The sequence below is a fragment of the Artemia sp. Qi Xiang Cuo genome, chromosome 9, assembly GCF_049724085.1.
Source record: "Artemia sp. Qi Xiang Cuo chromosome 9, ASM4972408v1, whole genome shotgun sequence".
NCBI lineage: Eukaryota > Metazoa > Arthropoda > Branchiopoda > Anostraca > Artemiidae > Artemia > Artemia sp. Qi Xiang Cuo.
In genome coordinates this window covers 24,151,456-24,171,682 of record NC_142802.1, presented here as the reverse complement: position 1 = coordinate 24,171,682, position 20,227 = coordinate 24,151,456, and the positions used below count along the sequence as shown (strand labels likewise).

The 20,227-nt window shown below is 32.8% G+C and overlaps 1 protein-coding gene across 7 annotated transcripts in view; it reads left to right on the top strand.

Annotated features, from left to right (window-relative positions):
• The window catches only part of Sec10 (Exocyst complex component Sec10), an 84,035-nt gene that overhangs the window by 23,422 nt on the left and 40,386 nt on the right, over positions 1–20,227 (top strand). For all 7 annotated transcript variants that reach the window (XM_089094398.1, XM_089094391.1, XM_089094396.1 and 4 more), the window contains exons 2-7: positions 1,319–1,383; positions 2,122–2,231; positions 4,068–4,185; positions 9,234–9,431; positions 11,164–11,228; positions 19,596–19,779. In XM_089094398.1, the coding sequence (XP_088950524.1) occupies positions 1,348–1,383; positions 2,122–2,231; positions 4,068–4,185; positions 9,234–9,431; positions 11,164–11,228; positions 19,596–19,779 (711 nt within the window). In that variant the 5' untranslated portion in view covers positions 1,319–1,347. The remainder of the gene's footprint in view (positions 1–1,318; positions 1,384–2,121; positions 2,232–4,067; positions 4,186–9,233; positions 9,432–11,163; positions 11,229–19,595; positions 19,780–20,227) is intronic.

The following is a 20,227-nucleotide window of genomic DNA, read 5'->3' as shown; positions in this document are numbered from 1 at the left end:
ACAGGCTTAGTTTAAGTCCAACAGCATCTCAAGTTTGGTTAACTTGTCAAAATAGACTTTCAGTATTAGTTACTAGGGATTTGGGAAATCTAAAATGATTTGGAAAGCCTGACAGTTGATCAGTGTTAGTAATCCTTGGAAGTGATTTTAATTTGGAGTGCTGGACAAGAACACAGGAGATATATTATTGTCAATACAAGTACCCTTTTTATCATGGTATATAGTAAGTGGGATCAAGGGTGAAATTATTTAGGATGTTTAGAAATGAGATAATGATAAAAAAAAAGAAAAAATTAGGCTGTGATAATGGCTTCTGGTTGAAAGCCATTGGATAACTTGCATCCCCCAAAACTCAAATCTGAGTCACATGAATAGGGTAGCCCCAATTGATAAAAGGACACAAAGTTTGTTATTACACTGATAGGATGGGATGGAGTCAAGTTTGGGGGGGGGGGTTAAGGGGATAGGGGAGGGTGGAAGAGAAGCTGGTCTAGTTCTAAAAAAGGTTTGCCATGGAAGGGATTTCTGGGAAAAGTAAAGCATGTGGAGTTTATGGGAATAGGCAAACTTGTCTTGTTTTATTAAGGAATGATTCCTCCCCTGTCCTACCAATCAAAAGATTCATTCTTGAATAAAACAAGACATGTTTGCCAATTCCTCTTGAGTCAATTAAAGTTAACATTATTCTTTAGTAAAAAGTAGACAATGAGGAATGAAGTAGAATGAGGTTTTTTTTAATAAAACAGACCTTATATTTGTGTGTACATAGTCAAAGTTACTATTTCCTTGCAGTTGTGCTACAGTTCCCTGCTGGAAGTTGTTTTTGTACTTTCAAAATGAAATTGTGTGCAAAATTTGAATTTCTGGTGAATTTAATGTATGATCTTTTAATGTTAGTTTATGTCCATCTGAAGAGAATCCAACTGTTAAAATTAGGCTGATTACTGCTCGAAGATTAATTTTAGACTCCAGAGGAAATATAGGTTCTTTTTGAACACCAAAAAACTGGGCAAACACTTGTACAGTCAGCTTTTGTATGCTTTATACACCACTGTGGTTGCAACCAGGGGTGTAACTTGCCCCCTTCCATTGTACATTTTCTTGAATTCATGCCATTGGTTTCAACTGAATCCACCCCATAGCCTGGTGTACATTTATTGGTATTTGTGTTGGATCCCATTCAAAGAAACTAAGATTTGTCAGACAAGTTACCCTTTTATTCCTAAAAACTCCTAATTTTGCACATAGAGTTGTGCATTTTGGTGCCCAAGGTTAAAAAAATTGCAATAATATTTTTCTTATTTAAAATATTTTTCAGCTTCAAGATTGCTGACATGCGTATATAAGATGGAGCTTCAGACTTTGTACAAAGAGCTGAGTCAAGTAAGTTGAATTATTAACATTGTGCATCTTGAGATTCTAAACATAGGTTATGCTCTGAGGAGGGATCAACAAACTGTTGTGGGGATGTCCTCTCAAAGCATTTTCTGGGTGTTTGAGCCTGATCTTGAGAAGTTTTTAAAATTACTTGCTTCTTCTGCTGCAGATTTATACACAGTAAATTTATTTATGGGGATGGGAATGAAATGGCTCTTGGAAGTGGAAACAACATTCTGTGCTGGAGAGTAGTACATAGATGACTATATTTCAGTATGCAAGTCGTTTTAATATTTAAACTGAAAATAGATACTACTAGTGAGGAATAAAAATTACTTTAAAAAATATAAAAATGAAGCATGAAACACACTAGAATGCTACAAAAAGCTCAAGAAATAAGGAAAACCAAACTGTCCTTCCATATCAAGAGAAGAAATCTTCTCTTGGTAATCTCTTTGAGCTTATGGACCCCCTGAACTATTTCTATTGGGCCTTTGAAGATTCATGAACTTCTGCGTTAGAAGAGTACATTGTCAAAATTATTGAGATAATTCAATATGAAAAGATAGAATTACAACAATTGCAAGGGATGCCAAGATTTGACAAAAGGGCAAACTGATAAGTAAAAATAATGTACAAAATAAAGCTGTAAAAATATTTCTTCTCTCTTATCTTCCCAATAGCATTAAATTACTGCATTTAAATTTAAGGTTTTTAAAAAATTAATCTGTTTATTTTAAATAGGAACAGTTCAACTGCGATGCATATGTTGAATCTTTAGCACGGAAGGCGAACACTGCAAACCCGAAGTCTCCTCTGGATTCAATTGCTGACACATTTAAGGATGTATCCAGGTTTGAGCCTTTTATTAAACATATTAAAATTTTTATTACAAATTTATTAAAAATATGAGTAACTTCCATTAGTAATTACACTCGGCCCTGGGCCGAGGAGACTTCGAAATTCCGACTTTTCGAAATTCCCATAAATTTGTTTCAAAATAATATTTTACTGTTAAAACTAATCGAGATAATAGTTACCGCTCCTAAATAAGCTGCAAATGTCAATTTTTTATCACTAGTTAGTTTTTATTAAAACGCATTTTCGATTTTTGGTTACTGCAGACCATAAAAGGCTCCATTTCTCCCAACGGAAAAGCTTGATCCTTACTTTTAGATCTTTGGTCCAAGCTTTTGGAAAGGAGATAGTATTGGAGGTTTCTTTCCTGGAGGGCAGGGTGCAAATATTATTTATTAAACATTTTTCAATTGATTAAGGCAATCACATTTTCTGCTGCTTAACTTTGAACTGTTCGAGATGCATGACTGAAAAAAAAAAAATTATATTCCACTGAATAACTCATTCATATTTAATTAATCGTGTATGAAAACTGATCATTCTTCATTTTCAAATATAATTCTCTTTTCAGTCCACATTCCTGACAGTTTTTACTAGACAACTTCTAAAACAGCTTCATTTCAATTGTTTAATAGGGACTGGCTTTTGTTTGCTATCAATGCTTTGGTTGTCACAAATGTCCCCTAAAATGCATATGGTGATTGTTTTCAGCTTAAGTTGACTTATTACTCATCAAAAATATCATTATTTGCCCTTAAATAATGAGAAAATACTTCGAATATTATTCAGTACCAAGATGAATTAAAACATACCCGCCTTCATTGTTAGATTGATAAATAGCTTTCATTTCGCTTACATCTATAGTAATTATGTGGTTTCACTGTTGAATTTTTGTCCTTGATACTTTAAGAACGACGGTGCTATAACAGCGACAATTTAAATAGAATATAAAGACTTTTTCACAATATTTCAATAATGTAAGAGCATATTGAAATGTATTTGCTTTCAACAGTATAGTTTTTAGTTCTGATGCCACAACATTTATGGGACTTTTGGCTTCACTATAGCAATATGTAACTTTATTGTAAAGCTCCATGGTTGATGGGGGGGGGGGGTTGCCTCCCTCGTGTACGAAATAATTTCTGCTAGTTTTAAGTTGTAATGTCGCTCTATAATTTCTTGTGATTTTTTTTTTATTTAATCTTCGATGTGCAATAAAATCAATTTTTCAGATCAATTTTTCTTTTGGTCTTTATTTCTTTTAATTCGCCACTGAAATCTTTTACCTCAGACTTAGAGTTATTTTAGCTGATTTTGTTATTAACTTGTGTTTATTAAAGTGATCTAGACACGTTGGAAGTGCATCTAAAAAAGAAGGAAAGGTCATCAGAAGAAGATTGCCTTAAAGTTGAAGCCAATTGATAAGTCTTTGCGTTCATAATATATGATTTCTTCAGAAGTAATACATGCGACTTTTGAACTAAATTTATTTAATTCAAAAGTAATACATACGACTTTTGAATTTTTGAATTAGAAATCTATTCAGGTAAATTGATATAATATCTGGCTATAATGTATATAAAATGGCCGTTCTATCCGTGCATATGCCTGTTTCCATGTGTCCCCTGAAAAAATAGGTAAAGTACTAAAGCTATTAACGTTCATTTTCTCAAAAATAATCTTGCTTCTGACCTCTCCCATCCAAAACAGCAATATTTTTACGATTCTCCTACGACTTGATGTATCTCCAATAGAATTTGCTTATTTCTGGATTTTGTTTTGCTTGATAAAGTTATTTCAGAAGTTTTGCTATTAAATCGTATCTATTATAGCGATCTAAAAGTGTTGGACATGCATCTAAGAAAGAAGGAAAGGTCGATAGAAGAAGCTTGTCGTAAAGTTGAAGGTGAACATTGGGAAATGGTAGCACGTCTTTTGGAGAAAAATGAGGTAAAAGTTTTGCTTTAAAAGTAAATATAAAATCTTTAGATTGAAAATGAAGAACAAAAAATTGTCCAGCTTCGACAGAAAAATGCTGAGAAAGATTTTGTGTTTTAATATTAACTAACAATTTCAAAATGATAATAAATTTTATAAATCACCCGCGTAAGAATAGAAGTAATGTGTGAAACCCTCTTAGACTTGCTGGTTAAATCTACTGAAGTATTACTAGACATATCATTGAATTTAGAAGAATTAATGAAGTTTTTCCAATCATGGTCCCCGTGAGAAAAAGAATAAACCTGTAATGCACGCCGCATGTAAATGTTTCTTATACGTTTGCTTAATGCTATTTTTAATGCCATACACTGCGTCCTATTACTCTATTCCGAATACATTTTGAGTCCAATTTAGCCCTTTTTCTAATCAATTTTAACTCGGGATCAATGCGCTAGGTGCGCCGACGAGTTCAGATTTTCATACTTTCTTGGAGTACAGATAGTCACTGATTGTTTTCAGCTTGGACTTAGTGTTCAAACAGACAATCCCAGTTTGAGGAAATTGGGGTGGGAGGCGTTTCACGGTCTTTAAAAAATGAAACACATAAGTATCCCTATTTTGGGCTTGCAGATGAGGTATTAGATAGTGTACCAGAAGTGCCAAAGTTGAACCAGAAGAATCGTGAAATTCTGACTTGTTTTTGGTAAATGAGCATAGTCAATGCTCAGTGACTGGCCAAGTTAAACAATGCTGGTCAGGCTTCAGGTAAAATCGAATCGTAGATTTTTATAGATATACTAAATTCAACTATAGGTTTAACAATTTGTGGCTTATTAAGCTTTGAATAAGCTGGCGCATACACGCGTAAAGCGAATAAACAGTTTTTCCTACTTTCTCTTCAATTTCTTTATATTTTTTAATACTGCACAGGTTTCTGATAGAATGAAAAGCGTATCTTTTCACACATATACAAACGTTGACTGTAGATTTAGCAAGTGGTGTCTAGTTAAGCTCTGAATAAGATGTACATGGACATGTAAGCAGAATCCGGAATATGTTAATTGAATTGCTTTATTGAAAAGGCTGGATTGTTCCAGGGGCGGTATTTATGTCTCTACAGGTAAGTTCATTGAAAATATATTTAGGTAATTACGTATCGGTGTATGGTAAGGTAGGCACTCACTGGTTAATTTTGCTTATACAACAGAAATCAAACATAAAAAATAAAAAGTATACTATTTGATTCCCCATTTAATGTTGTTTAAAAATATAATAATCAAAGTCATTGCAATTGCATCCCAGCCCCCCTTAATAGGACCAGACATATCTCTAAGTCATAGGCAGCGCAATAGCGCTGCCTAAGTAAAGAAGGATGTTGGCACAATGTATTATTTATTTTTCCATACCAGGGCACTTCGTATCAAAGGAGTTGTCAGGGAAACTTCGAAAGGGCACATACGATTGGAACTGGGAATGGCTAGTGCCCTTTTTAATAGTTGAAAGTGATTGGAAGGCAACTAACACCCCTTCTACGCCCACCATTTTCCCAAACACATCCAATCAAAATTTTGAGATGGCCATTTTGTTCAGCGTAGTTGATTTCAGGATAAAAATTATGTATTCGAGGAGGACATTCCCCCATAGCCCTCAGGGCAAGGGTTGTAAGTTATGCCCTGGGGGCATATAAGGTTTTTATGGAAAGCGTTGTCGTATTAACTTCAAAAAAGGCTCATTCGATTGGAAATTCAAAGGCTTAGTGCCCTTTTTAATAGTCGAAAGTTATTGGAGAACAACTAACACCCAACCCCTCTCACGTCCACCATTTCCCCAAACACATCCAATAAAAATTATGAGATAGGTATTTTGTTCAACGTAGTTGAAAATTCTGGAAATTATGTCTTTGAGGATGACAAACCACCCAAACCCCTCAGGGCAAGGGTTGTAAGTCATGCCCTGGGGGCATATAAGGTTTTTATAGAAAGTGTTTTCGTAGAAACTTCAAAAAGGACTGATTCGATTGTAAATTTAAAGGGCTATTGGCCTTTTAATAGTTGAGAGTGATTGCAGGGCAACCAACCCCCCTCTCACACCCACCATTTCCCCAAACACATCCAATCAAATTTTGAGACAGCAATTTTGTTCAACGTAGTTAAAAGTTTTAGAAACTAGGTCTTTGAGAATGACAATCCCCCACAGCCCTCAGTGCAAGGGTTGTAAGTTGTACCCTGGGGGCACATGAAGTTTTTATAGAAAATGTTGTTGTATAAACTTCAAAAAGAGGTCAATGGGTTGAAAATTGAACAGGATAGGGTTCTTTTTAATAGTCAAAAGTGATTGGAGGGCAACTAATAACCCTTTCACGCCCACCATTTCCCCAAACACATACAGTCAAGATTTTGAAATAGCCGTTTTGTTCAACGCAGTTTAAAGGTCCAGAAATTATATCTTTGAGCAGGATACTCTCCCCACAGTCTTCAGAAAAAGGTTTGTAAGTTACGCCCTGGTGGCATATGAAGTTCTCTATAGAAAGTGTTGTCATAAAAACTTAAAAAAGGGCTCATTCGATTGGAATTTCAGAGGGCTAGTGCCCTTTTTAATAGTTGAAAAGGATTAGAGGGTAACTAACCTCCCTCCCACGCCTCCATTCCCCCAAACCCATGCAATAGAAATTTTGAAATATCAATTTTGTTCAACGTAGTTGAAAGTTCTGAAAATTATGTCTTTGGGGAGGATAACCCCCCAGAGCTCTCATGGCAAGGGTTGTAAGTTATGCCCTGGGGATATAGAAGGTTTTCATAGAAAGTGTTGTCGTAGAAACTTCAACAAAAGCTCATATGATTGGAAATTGAAAGTTATAGTGCCCTTTTTAATAGTCGAAAGTGATTGGAGAGCAACTAACCTCCCTCTCACGCCCACCATTTCCCCAAACACATCAAATCAAAATTTTGAGATTTTGTACATAACATGGATGAGTGAAATGCAGTGAAATTAGAAGCAACCATTAAAATTAATAAAAAAGAAATTTTCTAATGAAGTTAGGATTTTGTTGCTGTAGACCTAGTGTTTAGTTCAGAAGAGGAGACAGATACTTTGGTCTGGTATGTGCAATAGGACAGAAAACAGACAGAGAAACATAAACCGTTTGATTTTCATTTAATGTTCCTTATAGATTTAGTCACCAGTACCATTGTAATTGTACTGTCTTACCATTGTAAGTGTGCTGTCACTGCATTTTACTCATCCATGTTATGTACAAAACTTTGATGATTTTTTGGCCTTTATTCATTTTAATACTTGCCTCTCCCCAACAGTTCGTTCAAAACTGAACACGCAGACAATTTGAAAACATCAGCAAACGTTTTATGTAACTTAGAGATATGTCTGGTCCTATTAAGGGGGGCTGTTGTGCAATTACAATGGCTTTGATTATTATATTTTTAAACAACATTAAAGGGGGAATCAAATAGTACATTTTTTATTTTTCATGTCAGAGATAACCTTGAGCTGTATTCAAATATTGCTGATTTTACGTTTTTCTGTTTTGAAAGCAGTTTTATCTTGAATTTTGAACTAAATTTTCAGGAGAAAAAAGCTAAAAAGTTAGCAAAAACCCACAAGATAAGGAAACTTTTGTATATAGTCCAAGTCTGTTTCTGGCCTTACTCGGTGAGTGGGGCTTCGAAAAATATAAACATGAAACGGGAAATCAAATGGTATATCTCTTCTTCTTTTGTTAATATTATTACTGTTGCATAAGTAAAATTAACCTGGGAGTGCTTACCATACCATATACCACGAAATTGCCTGCATATATTTTGAATGAACTTACCTCTGCAGACTTAAATAATAGTTCTGAAGTAATTCAGCTTATTCAGTAAAGCAATTCCTTCTAGAGGTTCCATCTTCTTCTTACATGTGCATATGCTTGCTTATTCAGAGCTTAACATTGCTTATTAGAGACAAATGGATAAACCTGTAGTCAATGTTAGTATATTTATGAAAAGCTGTGCTTCCATTCTATCTGAAATCTTTTTTGGAAAATGTAAAGAAATTGAAGGTTAAAGTGAGAAACCATGTTTATTTACCTTCCATGCACATATGCCTGCCTATTCAAAGTTTAATAAACCATAAATGGCCAAGCATATAGCCAAAGTTATTAATATGTGACAAGTCCCGCTTTTATTCTATCTAAATTCTGACCAGAAAAACTACACACCATTAGAAATTGAAAACAGTACTAGAATTATGGATACAGTTATATTCGCGTGTTTTTTTTTTTACCTTGAAATCAGTAAAAGAAAATAAAAAAAAAACAACCAAAAGACAATTTTTCCTTTTAGAGACATGTTGGATATTTGTATTAAGATCTTCAATGACAATATTATGCCGAACATTTTCAGATATCAACTTTGTTAGCGAGCCGTGGCTTTATCACGATTAGGCACAATTATTAAACGACTTTACTCTTTTGTGTTATCCAAAAGATAATGACACTATCTCCAAGTCGAACTGCTTGAAATGAAACGTAAATGTTTCCTTTTTTATATTAGACAACTAAGTTTTTTTCTGTGATCGCTTAGGAAATCCATGATTTTGAATAAAATTTGATGTTTCATTGATATCGCAGTCGTGTTAAGCACAGGAAAACTATGAATAATAATAATAATAATTTATTTTTAACCCACATCATATACAAAAATGATAATTGTGGAGTATAACGAAAAAAGTAGATAATACACTACGTACACGAGTTCATAAAACTTAAAAACTTCACAAGAGCAGAGTAACCAAAGAATAGAAAAACATTCAAGATACAATAAAAAATAAAAAATATTTATGACAAAAGATACACCAAGACTAAATGCAGAAGACTAGAACTTAATGTAGCATCATTTAATAATTTAGAACTTCATATTTGAAATGTTTGAATATTACCTGTTCATGAATATAACGAATTTAAATTACTGTTGCGGAAACAAATATGTCAATGATATCCAGCTGTTTAGCTAAAAGTACTCGAGATGTCGAAATCAACTCATTGGTCTCTATTATTATAGAAAGCGTCTGAGATTCTGTCTAACTTGACCAAACGTTTTACCAATATATCAAGTGGTGTAACGTTCCTTGGCTATGGTCTCGCAAAAGCGGATGAGCCTCGATCCAGACTTGTTGAAAAGCAAGAGCTGATCAAATACTTTGCAGAGTTTCTTTCTGGAGGTCAACCTTTGTCGGACGTTATTTCAAACAAAACTAAGGTGAGTCATTTCAACTAAAATTTGCTCTTAAAAATCAAAACATTCTGCTCCGTAAATTGCAGTGAGTTTTGTCTTTTCCAGAATTTACAAATATGCCTAAGGTCTGATCGATTTGAAACAGGTTTCAGTGTTATGAAAGTTTAGTAACTTAAACGAACTTTACTCGCGTTTAATATTGAAACTTGCTTCAAATCGGTCAGACCTTTAGATAATTTTCTAAGTTTTGGAAAAGTATAAAACTTGATCCAATTACAGAGCAGAGTGTATAGCATATCCTGCTCCTATAGTAAGTTGTAATTGGATGAACTCACCGGCAATTTACGGCACGACTAATAAGCACCGCAATTCTATAAATAAAGCTACTTAAATTTACAGTGCCTCTTGAAAATTATATTGAAAAATTTATTTACAACTCTAAGGTTACAAATTGGAGTTAATGGGAAGTTCAATAACAACAATTAATGCCTACATTGCTGAAACGATGAACAAGTCAGATATCCCAGGGTCATTTATTCAATTGTCTTTCTAACTTATGGTCATTGAGATCACGGGTTCATGAGGGTCCATAACACTGAACCTGTGGGTAGTTATAGAGTTTTTAAACATACCCACATGAAAAATGGTATGTCACCCTGATAAAGTTTTAAGAAGAAGAGGAAAGAAAAATTAAGTGAAAATATTGAAGTTAACTTTCATCTGGACTGCAGTGTTCTTGCAATGATGAATCTCAAAATCTGCAGTATAAAAAAGGTGTAATATTCGAAAGAACAAAGACATTTTCAGGCAAGAAACATTTTGAATCCTTTGGAGACTTCTACTGGAATCCTGTGTACCCGCCTGCTCAAACTTGGGTTCCTGCCACAAGTTTGACTTCTAATTAAGTTTCTGGAAAAATTCAGCTTTTAATAATTGGAGTCAAGCATGTAGGTTCGAAAAAAGTCCGTCATCATCCCGACTGACAAGTAAAAGTTCCCCTGGTGATTTATTCCAATACTGTTCTATCTTACAGTCATCGGTTGCTTCATTGGGGCCATAGCGCTGAACATGTGGATAATCCTGTGCCGTTTTATCCAATGAGAGAAATATAGGAGGTTTTTGCAAATTCAGAGATTTTTCTGTTAACACTTTGGAAACATTTCTCCAGAATAAGCTATATAAAGAATTTAATGAAGGACAAAATAATATAAATAGAGGGAGACTGTGCCCTTCGAAGCAAAATATTCAGTTACTATAGAATCGGGACTAAGTTATTGTATATTGGTTCATGATTGTTTGTTAGTTTGTGAGTCTGACCCCACAGCATGGATAGGGTATGTAGTTACTGCCCCTGTAGTATTATTATTATTATTTTCTTTTTTTTTCTCTCTTTTTTCTTTCTTTCTAAGTATAGTGAATTTAAAAGATGTTATATATATGTGTTTTTTTTTTACCTGATTCACCCCACGTCAACCGGTTGTTTTTGGGTGAATCAAATTGATAAATTGATTTTTGTATGTAAATTGTTGTTAAAGTTGAGTAAATATATCAATATCATGCGTCTGTCTTATGAACCTTTGTTTGCAAATATGGAATTACATCATAGTTCAAAAAAGAAAAATGAAAATTTGTAAGAAAATCTAAGTGATGCTTCATAGTTCCCTGTTAGTTTTTCCCATAGTAAAATAAGTTATTGAACACAGTTTGGTGTGTATTGTTCTCTTTTAAATTTCTTATTACGTTCCAATTATTACAGCTATTTGAGGCGGCCAAAGCAATCCAACAGCTGAGTTTGATAGCTGAAGAACTTCCAAAAAATGAGTAAGTTTAAGTAATATTTTGGTTTTTGATTTTTTTTTATCTACGACCGGTGCATGCTAAAGTTTAGTTTTTTAACCAAACATTCATTCTTTCGTTAGTCTTTCTCAATTCCTACGCATGAGCTATTCAAAAGCCAAGTTAATTTTTGAGTTTTGTTTGCTTTTGGTGCCAATCTGTTTGCGTGATATTTAGATATTTCTGAATACTAAGGTTTAACGGACCAAAAAGATTTTCATATGTCGTCATTGAATACTAAGAAGCTTAGCGACAAATTGCACAAAATAATTGGTCGCACGTTTGAGGTTTGATATTGCTTCGTATAGATTTATTTATGGTTGTAACTGAAGTAACTCACTCAGTAATATTAAACGAAGTAATTCTATTCAGCTACGTACTAGGACTTTTAAATCGTTTATATTTTTTCTAAAAGCCCCCCACCCACCCGAATTTTTTTTTTTTAATTTAATTTTAGCTTTTTCAAGCATGGTAGATTATTTTTAGGGACTGCGCTTTGCTGAACTTTGCATGACACGAGCTAGTGCTCAGCAATAAAGATTCGAGTTCGTGTACCCTCACTTAATTATCGGAATTTAATCAAGAAATACATAGATGTTTATTTGTATAATATTTTAGATTTTTTATTATTTTCAATTCTTTATTCTGCTAATCTTTCATTAACATTTCAGTTATTCTTTTAAGTTAAGTGTGGTGTCACAAGACTGAGTTCTGTTCCTAATTTGTGCTAAGGGATCTTATTGTTACGATCAAGAACCAAGGATCATAACAAAGTTATATTTTAGCGAATTAAAACTTTTTCTTCATGAAGAAAAAAATGACTACTAGCTTCTTTGAAGGAATTTTTTATTTTCGATGGGTGGGCTGCTTTGGGCAGAAAGATAAACGCTGTAAAAGTGTTATAAAGTAGTTAAATAGAATTACTTCATTTAATATTACTGAATGAGTTACTTCATTTATATCTAAAACCAGGTGTGCTTTTATTTATTTATCCAAAGTAACTAGGCAACTTTTGTAGCTAGAAAGTATATTTTCGCAAAAACCAATTAACAACGAGGAATCCAAATAAAACTAAAAAAATATCAATAGAAACAAAAAAAATAAAACAGTAAAGTAGTTACCTGTTGGTCTGAGTGTTACCGGATGGTAGCACTCTAGGTTATTATATTATATATATATTCATTCTGTAATTTTACAGAATGTAATTTTTCTGTAATCTGTAATCAGTTCATTCAATGCACCCGGAGTAGTAACATCCCCTGTGCGAGCGCTGTGTAAAATGTGCTTTGAATTATCTTGGGCATTTGTTTATCGATCAATTTGAAAACTATAGACATTATTGGATAGAGAATAATCCAAAAAATAATTTGATAAGTTGACAGAGAAGTGCCTAGTGAATTATCTTGGGCATTCGTTTATAGATCTATTTGAAAATTATAAACGTTATTGGATACCAATATGGTTAAGAAAAGTGTAAATCAATCAAGACAAAGCGATTTGGACGAGTCTAGAGGATCCACGGAATCGACTGGTAATGTTTCAAAGTTGGATAAAATCCTTGCAATAATCGAAGAAACTAAGAATAATATTTTGGAAATAAAAAGGGAAATCAGTGACATTAATTCTGGTTTAGCGTCCCTAACGTCTCGTGTTGAAGATTTAGAATTAGCAAAAGTGACCCATGAAAATGAGTTATCCAGTATTAAGCAGGAAATATCGGCACTACGTGAACAAATTGCAAAGGAACCTGGTTTTGGTGAGTTGGCTACGAGAGTCCTTGTGGTAAAAAACATGGATAGAAGAAGGAATATTATTCTATGGAACATTAAAGGTGAATCTAAGTCAAAAGCTAAGGAGCATGTTAACGACTTACTTTCCCAACATCTTGGGATTAATACCCAATTTGAACTACTTGAGTTTACGGATCGATTCACCAAAATCCAGCTCCAGGATGATAAGGACAAATTCTGTATCCTTCAGGAAAACAAGAAATTGCGTGAAAACCCGTTCAGAAGAGTAGCCGGAAGTGAATCTCCCTATGTCTATATAACAGACGATGTGACGAAAGGTGCTCGTGAAATTCGTAATTCCCTGAAAAAGAAACAGAAAGAATTGAGAGAAAAGGGAATTAGTGCTTGGATCCCCCCAGTTGTCCCACCTGTATTACGCTTGATTGAGAATGAGAAAAAAGTGAAGCTTAAGTGGTATAATGTCGTATAAGTCAGATGCATAAAAAAATGTATCGGAAGTAGATTAAAGAGGTTATTTTAGTACGTCTGAGTGGACTTATGATTTTATTAGTTTGTGATTTAGCTCATATATCTGTGATTAAATTGCGCTTGCCTTTGGGTGATGATAAGGATAATGGTTAAAGTGAATAAGATGCCAATTAGTGTTTATGTACTCCTTTTGTGTTCTTATTTTTTATTTTCGAAATTTTTGTTGCCTTTTATTTTTTTCTTTCTTCTTTTTTTATTATTTTATTTATATCGTCTCACAGAAATGGGATGCAAAATTTTTGTTGAGTTTGGGTGATGGATGACTATAGAAATCACTGCTGGTGGGCTGGAGGAACTGGAAAAAATCCTCTTGATGTTAATAATTTTTCTCATAGATTTTTGTCAATATCAGGATTTGCCGGATTATTATAATGTACCTAAAAATAGATATTTATTTGTTCATGATCTTCCACCTTTAAATAATCAATTTAAACGACTGAAAGAAACTATTATTATATTATAGAAGGAGAAACTAAGCAGCTTAAGAATTTTTTGCATGATGTATATATTAAAAGGTCCGTCAACAGAATGTGTATAGGCAATTTGTGAGACATCTACATATAATGAATATAATGTAAATATAATGATAATTATATAATGAAGAAAATTATAGGTTTTTTCATGCTAGTCGAAATCAGAATAAGAGAGGCGGAGTATGCGAGATGTTTTTGCATCTTCTGTACGTAATGATTTTATGGATTGGAATGTTGAGATGCTATTTGAGAGTTGTATAGAAGAAGTGAATGATGGAAGAAATACTTTTTTTGGTAATTGTAGTACATCAGCAATCTTCGTCTAGTGTTCAAGAGTGTTAAAGTCTATATGGATCGTTTTTAGATGCCCTTACCCAGCAACACCATCCATTTTATGTAATGGGGGATTTTAATATTGATTTAATGCGATATAATGTCTCGACATCGAATAAGGGATTAGAATTTTTGAATATTTCATTTTTACATGGTTTGTCACCTATTTGTTTACTACCATCAAGAATCTGTGATAACCATGCAACTCTTATTGATAACATTTTTACATCTGAAAATTGCCTTGATACCCATATTATTTTGAATGATACATCTGATCAGTGTGTTGTTGTTTCTGACTTCCCTGAATCAGGAATGGAACGTGAAAAGAGACCAAATAAAAGTTATAAAAGGATAATTAACCAGAAAAAGATAGATGAGATGAAAGTAAAAATAGGAGATATAGATTGGAATGATGTCCTAAATGTTGAAGACCCGAATCAGTCAATTGTTTTATTTTATAGTAAATTTAACAAAATATTTGACCAAGTATGTCCTATGGTATTAAGATAGAGTAAGGATTTACCTCGTAAAACACGGTTACTGAAAGCCTGTTAAAGTATATAAAAGAAAAAAATAGATTGTATAAGGTGAAGATGCAGTACCCAAATGAAATTAATATTGATATTTTAAAAAAATTTAAAAATCGGTTAACTCTTGTTCTCAGAGAGGCGGAAGCAAAATATTATCAAAATGAAATTCGTAAATGTGATTCACCTCGGAAAACATGGAAAATAATAAATTAAAAAATAAATAATGTTAAAACAAGAAATATTCCATCTCACATCACAAGTCATGAAGGAGTTAAGATAACTGGTGAGAGAGGGATGGCTGAAGCATTTGCTGACCATTAGAAAAGTTGGACATGGTCTGGTGGATCAAATTTCTGATGGAACACATAATCATAGAAAATATTTACCAAAGAAAGTAGATAAGACTATATTTATGTACCCTATCCGGTTCTCGGAGTACCGAAAAATGGATTTTCGACAGGGTGTGATGGTATATCGACTTCTCTGTTTAAAGAATTAGCTGGTGTACTTTTTCAGCCGCTTCTATATATTTTTAATTCTTGTATAAAAAATGGATTTTTCCCAGTTTCTTTTAAAGTAGCTAAAATTTTACCTTTGTTTAAAAAAGGTGATAAAGATAACCCAAACAATTATAGGTCTATTACTATTTTATCGCCTGTTTCTAAAGTTTTTGAAAAAATAATAAAAAGTAGATTTATTTCATTTCTGGTAAAGAATAAGCTTTTTCCTCCTAATCAGTTTGGTTTTTTGAGTGGTAGATCAACAGAGCAAGCAGTAACTGCTTTACATCATGTCTTATCAGAGGCTATGGATGATAGTTATTTGTCGGCAACTATATTTTTTGACATAAAAAATGCTTTTGATACAATAGATCATGCAATTCTTTTTGATAAGTTGGAAAATATAGGAATCCATGGAATAGCTCTGGATTTAATGAGATCGTATTTATCTGAAAGAAGTTTTAAAGTCCAAGATTGTGAAGAATCATCTCATATTTTTCCGTTAGAAAATATAGGGGTACTGCAGGGATCCGTATTGGGGCCGATACTTTTTTGATATACATATCTTCCAAGTTGCATGCCTTCAGGTGATGAGTTACCAATATTGTTTGTGGATGATACAGAGATTAGATTGAAGGGGGGCAACGAGGAGGACCTACAATTGTTCCTGGAGACTGTTGCTTTGAATGTAAATTCTTGGTTTCATGCTAACCGATTAATACCTAATTTAGAGAAGTCGGAATTTATGGTTTTTGGGAGAAGTTTTCAAATTATTAATATTGGAGCTTCCTCCATAAAAAGAGTGGATGTATTTAGATATTTAGGTTTTTATATTGATTCAACTCTGTCGTTTAAGCCGCATATTAGTAAACTTAAATCAACAGTGTCCAGGAATCTCGGTTGTTTGCATACATTAAAGTTTCTATTTCCATAACAAACCATGGGAATTTTATATTTTTCGTTAATTGTATGGTATTTCCAGTATTGCCCGAGTGTTGACTTTCCCTTCACATTTACGAGGACTCCAAATTGTTCAAAATAGATCAATAAGAATCCTGGACCATTTTTTAGCACACCCTAGGAAGACAGAAGAATTATCTGAAATTAAAACATCTTTTCTATTTTTTAATATTCTTGATTCACAACAAATTTTTCACCTTAATTTGGGCATATAGTTTTTGAAATCCAACATAAAGATCATTTTTTCAATAGTATGAACTCTTGGTTGAAAATAAACATAGCCATTTATCAAGAGCTAGGATTAAGTTTCTTTTATCGTTTATTAAAAATTATAGATTAAGACTCAGTTAAAGAAGTCAACTTTCTCAGATTGCAAATAAATATAAGTTATTCGAATTAGTAAGTGAATCACCATCACTTTACACGTATAAAAAGAAATCAAAAAAGATGGTCCTTTCAGCCTACAGTAGATTGATTGTATTATTTATTTATTTATAATTTGTTAAGTAAATCCCATCCCTATCTCCGTGAGTCGATAGTTAAGTTATGTTTTCCTCTTGTTATTTTTTTTCTTCTTTAAATTTGTTGTAAAAATTGTTATGTTCTTATCAATTTTTCTTTTCTTTTTTGAAGCTATGTTAGCGGGAAGTGTAATTTCTTCTTCCTATTATTTTTTGATAAAGGAGACATTACGAGATTCCTCTCTTCTCCTTTGTACAAAATTTATGTATATATGTTTTCGTTACAGAATGTAAAATCTGTAATTTCTGTAATTTTAATATATTCAGGCTAATCTTATTTACCAGTACAGTTTCTTTTTTAGATTTTTGTATAAAACAGTAAAAAAATAAAACAGTAGTTACCTGATGGTCTGAGTGTTACCGGATGGTAGCACTCTAGGTTATTATATATATAAATATATATATATATATATATATATATATATATATATATATATATATATATATATATATATATATATATATATATATATATATATATATATATATATATATATATATATATATATATATATATATATATATATATATATATATATATATATATATATATATATATATATATATATATATATATATATATATATAATATCTAGTTTATAGGTTTTTAACAATATTTCCATTAGTGTAAAGAAAAATCATATCATAAGCTTTTTTTCTGTAGAATTAATCTACATCAAACTTTGAATTAAAAAGCAATTAAAATTAATTAGTGCTTATTAAGGCGCCATATCCCATACGTTGTAAATAAACCAAAGCTTCTTGATTTATGTGGTAAGTTCTCATATAAGAATTTTATTTTGACGCAATTAATATATTTACAAAAGTGTGTAACAATACATTTTTTTTTATGAAATCAGCTTTAAGTTTAGGTAAGTGTGTATTTTTCAGCATAAATGCACCATCCGGTAGCACTCTAGTGTTACCGGATGGTACAGTGCTACCGAGGGCATATTTGTTAGGATCAGAAACCTGAGTTTGTTATTTGTAAAAAAAAGTACTACTCTATTAAACTACTCTACATATCCATAGCTTAAAAATAAAGTGATCGCAAGAAAACCTGATTATCTCTTTAATAGAGAATCGAAACAACGTAAACAGAATCTGCTATGCGCTTCCTTCGCTAGTTTTCTCGACTGTTTGTTAAAAGAAATTGATTGATTCTATGTCTAAGCCCCTCTTATGTCATTGAGTTGTTTTTTAGTCTCGTTAATAAATTAGTAATATACGAATTATTCAAGTCAATTCAGACATAGCATGCGATTTTTTACATGTTTTTCAGCTTTTAAAGTTTTCATTTTTGTCATCTTCATGGATAATTATGGAATAATTGACAGTTGAAGTAGATTTAAAATGTTATTATTGCTTTTTATTGGTCCATTAGTTAATTTTATGTTACGTTTTCATTTTCTTATGTAAATTATTGAATTTATGAGATTAAATAAACTGTCAACAACATTGGTTTAACTGAGTAAGTGCCAATAAAATTATGCTTCGTTTCAGCTAATTATTTTTGTAGATACTCAGAATCTGATTTGTGGGAGGGTTAAAGCCGTTTGAAGGATCCAAATATATAGGAAGTTATTTTTGGCTATTAAATATCTAAAATGTGCACTTCCATGTAATTTTTCCTGTTGCAGGGGGCTTGGAGATGAGAAAAATATTCAGTCCATACACTTAGGTATGGTCTGAGAACGTAAAGTCTTTTTCAGACTAGTGTCATATGCCTTCTCAATATTACAAAACTTTCCCTATTTTTTATTCGTTTACGGTCTTCCGACCTCCCTCTATGGGTATGTCTTATGTTGATGCGGATCTAATCTTGGGAACTATCGTTTATTAGAATGGCTAAAGTCCTATTAAAGGAATTTTAAGACGGCCTTCTGCAAATTGCTTCTGCTGGGATACTGCTTTTCATGTCTAAACTGATTCATAGAAGCTATTTGACGACATGATATGCATGAAAAGGGTCCTCAAACCCCTTAAAAAGTAGACTTATCAGAGACTTTTTTGACCTCTGAAAGAAAACTGTTTACTCTCGTTTCTCAAAATCATTCGTGAATTTGCAATTAGAGAGGGGCAGAGGCACCAATTCGCGAAACTTAGAGGCGGGGACAGGGATTTTTTCAATATTTTGAAACGTAGATACAAAAAGAATTTCCGAGGGTCTAGGTTAGGGAGGGGGGATTTTTTGTTTTTTTTTATCAAACTACTGAATAAAATAATTTTCGATTGTCCCATGCCTCGCCGCTATAATCGAAGCCCCTGGAGAGGGGTACATAATATTTTAGAAATACAGAACTTTCAGGAACGTCAGTACCCATTCGAAGGTTATGACATGGAATCGATGTTGGTTTCATGAATCATTTTCGCGAACAATTGTCTTTTCTATCAGCCTCAATGTGGCGAACGGCCTGCAACACCGGTAGTTTTTCTTCTGTTTACTGACGTCGGGAGGGGCACTGAGTAGAGCCCTTGAATGGAACTATAGTATAGATACTAACACGGCATTTGCACCAGACTTGAATGAGGTTCCAAGGGGGGGGGAATAGTTTGTTTGTAATTTTGTTGGTATGATATGGTTGTGTGCTGTGATGTGTTGTTGACCTTAATAATCAGAAGCTTTATTTGTCTTATGCAAAGTCAAAATAATAGTTCAAATCGTACCAAGTCGAAAAAAGATTCCGAATCATACCAAGCCATGGTATATACCCAACATTTGTACATTTATACTTATTTATATGTTTTTCCTCTAGATATGGAAGTGTTCATAAAAACATAATGAAGACGTACAATGATATTGAGCGTATTCTCATTGGTGAATTTGTGAATGCATTGGAAACTCGAAATATTTCTAGGATGAAGGAAGTGGCCAGTGTTCTTTCTGCATTCAGAGGGTATTCAGATTGTGTGAGTGCCTATATAGAACACAGTCAAAGGGTGAGGTTTTGTCTATCATTTATTTATTCAAAATCTACTTTCTATAATAAGAAATAGCGTAGAACACATGAAAGGGGAAACTTCAGGTGAACTTTTAGCGAAAATAAAATTTTGTTTTCAGTTATTTTCATTTATTTTCTGCACCTTAACTCTCTTGGTGGATCTTTTCAGTTACGACTCAAACAGATCTTGTTTAATGGTGAAAAATTTTCTATTACGGTAAAGCAGACAAATTTAATTTTTGATAGATTTCATTTTTATTTTTAAGTTTCCACTCATTTTCGAGTCTAATTAATATTAAATTTAGGTTGTGTCTCAAGTCAATGTATGTCATTGTGGTTTCTAAGTTTTACGTAATACTTAATGCTTTTAAAACCATTAAATTCTTGGTGCTTCTTTTCAGTGATCAACGTTCATATCTTAACGATTTTCCTTCTTCTTCTTCTTA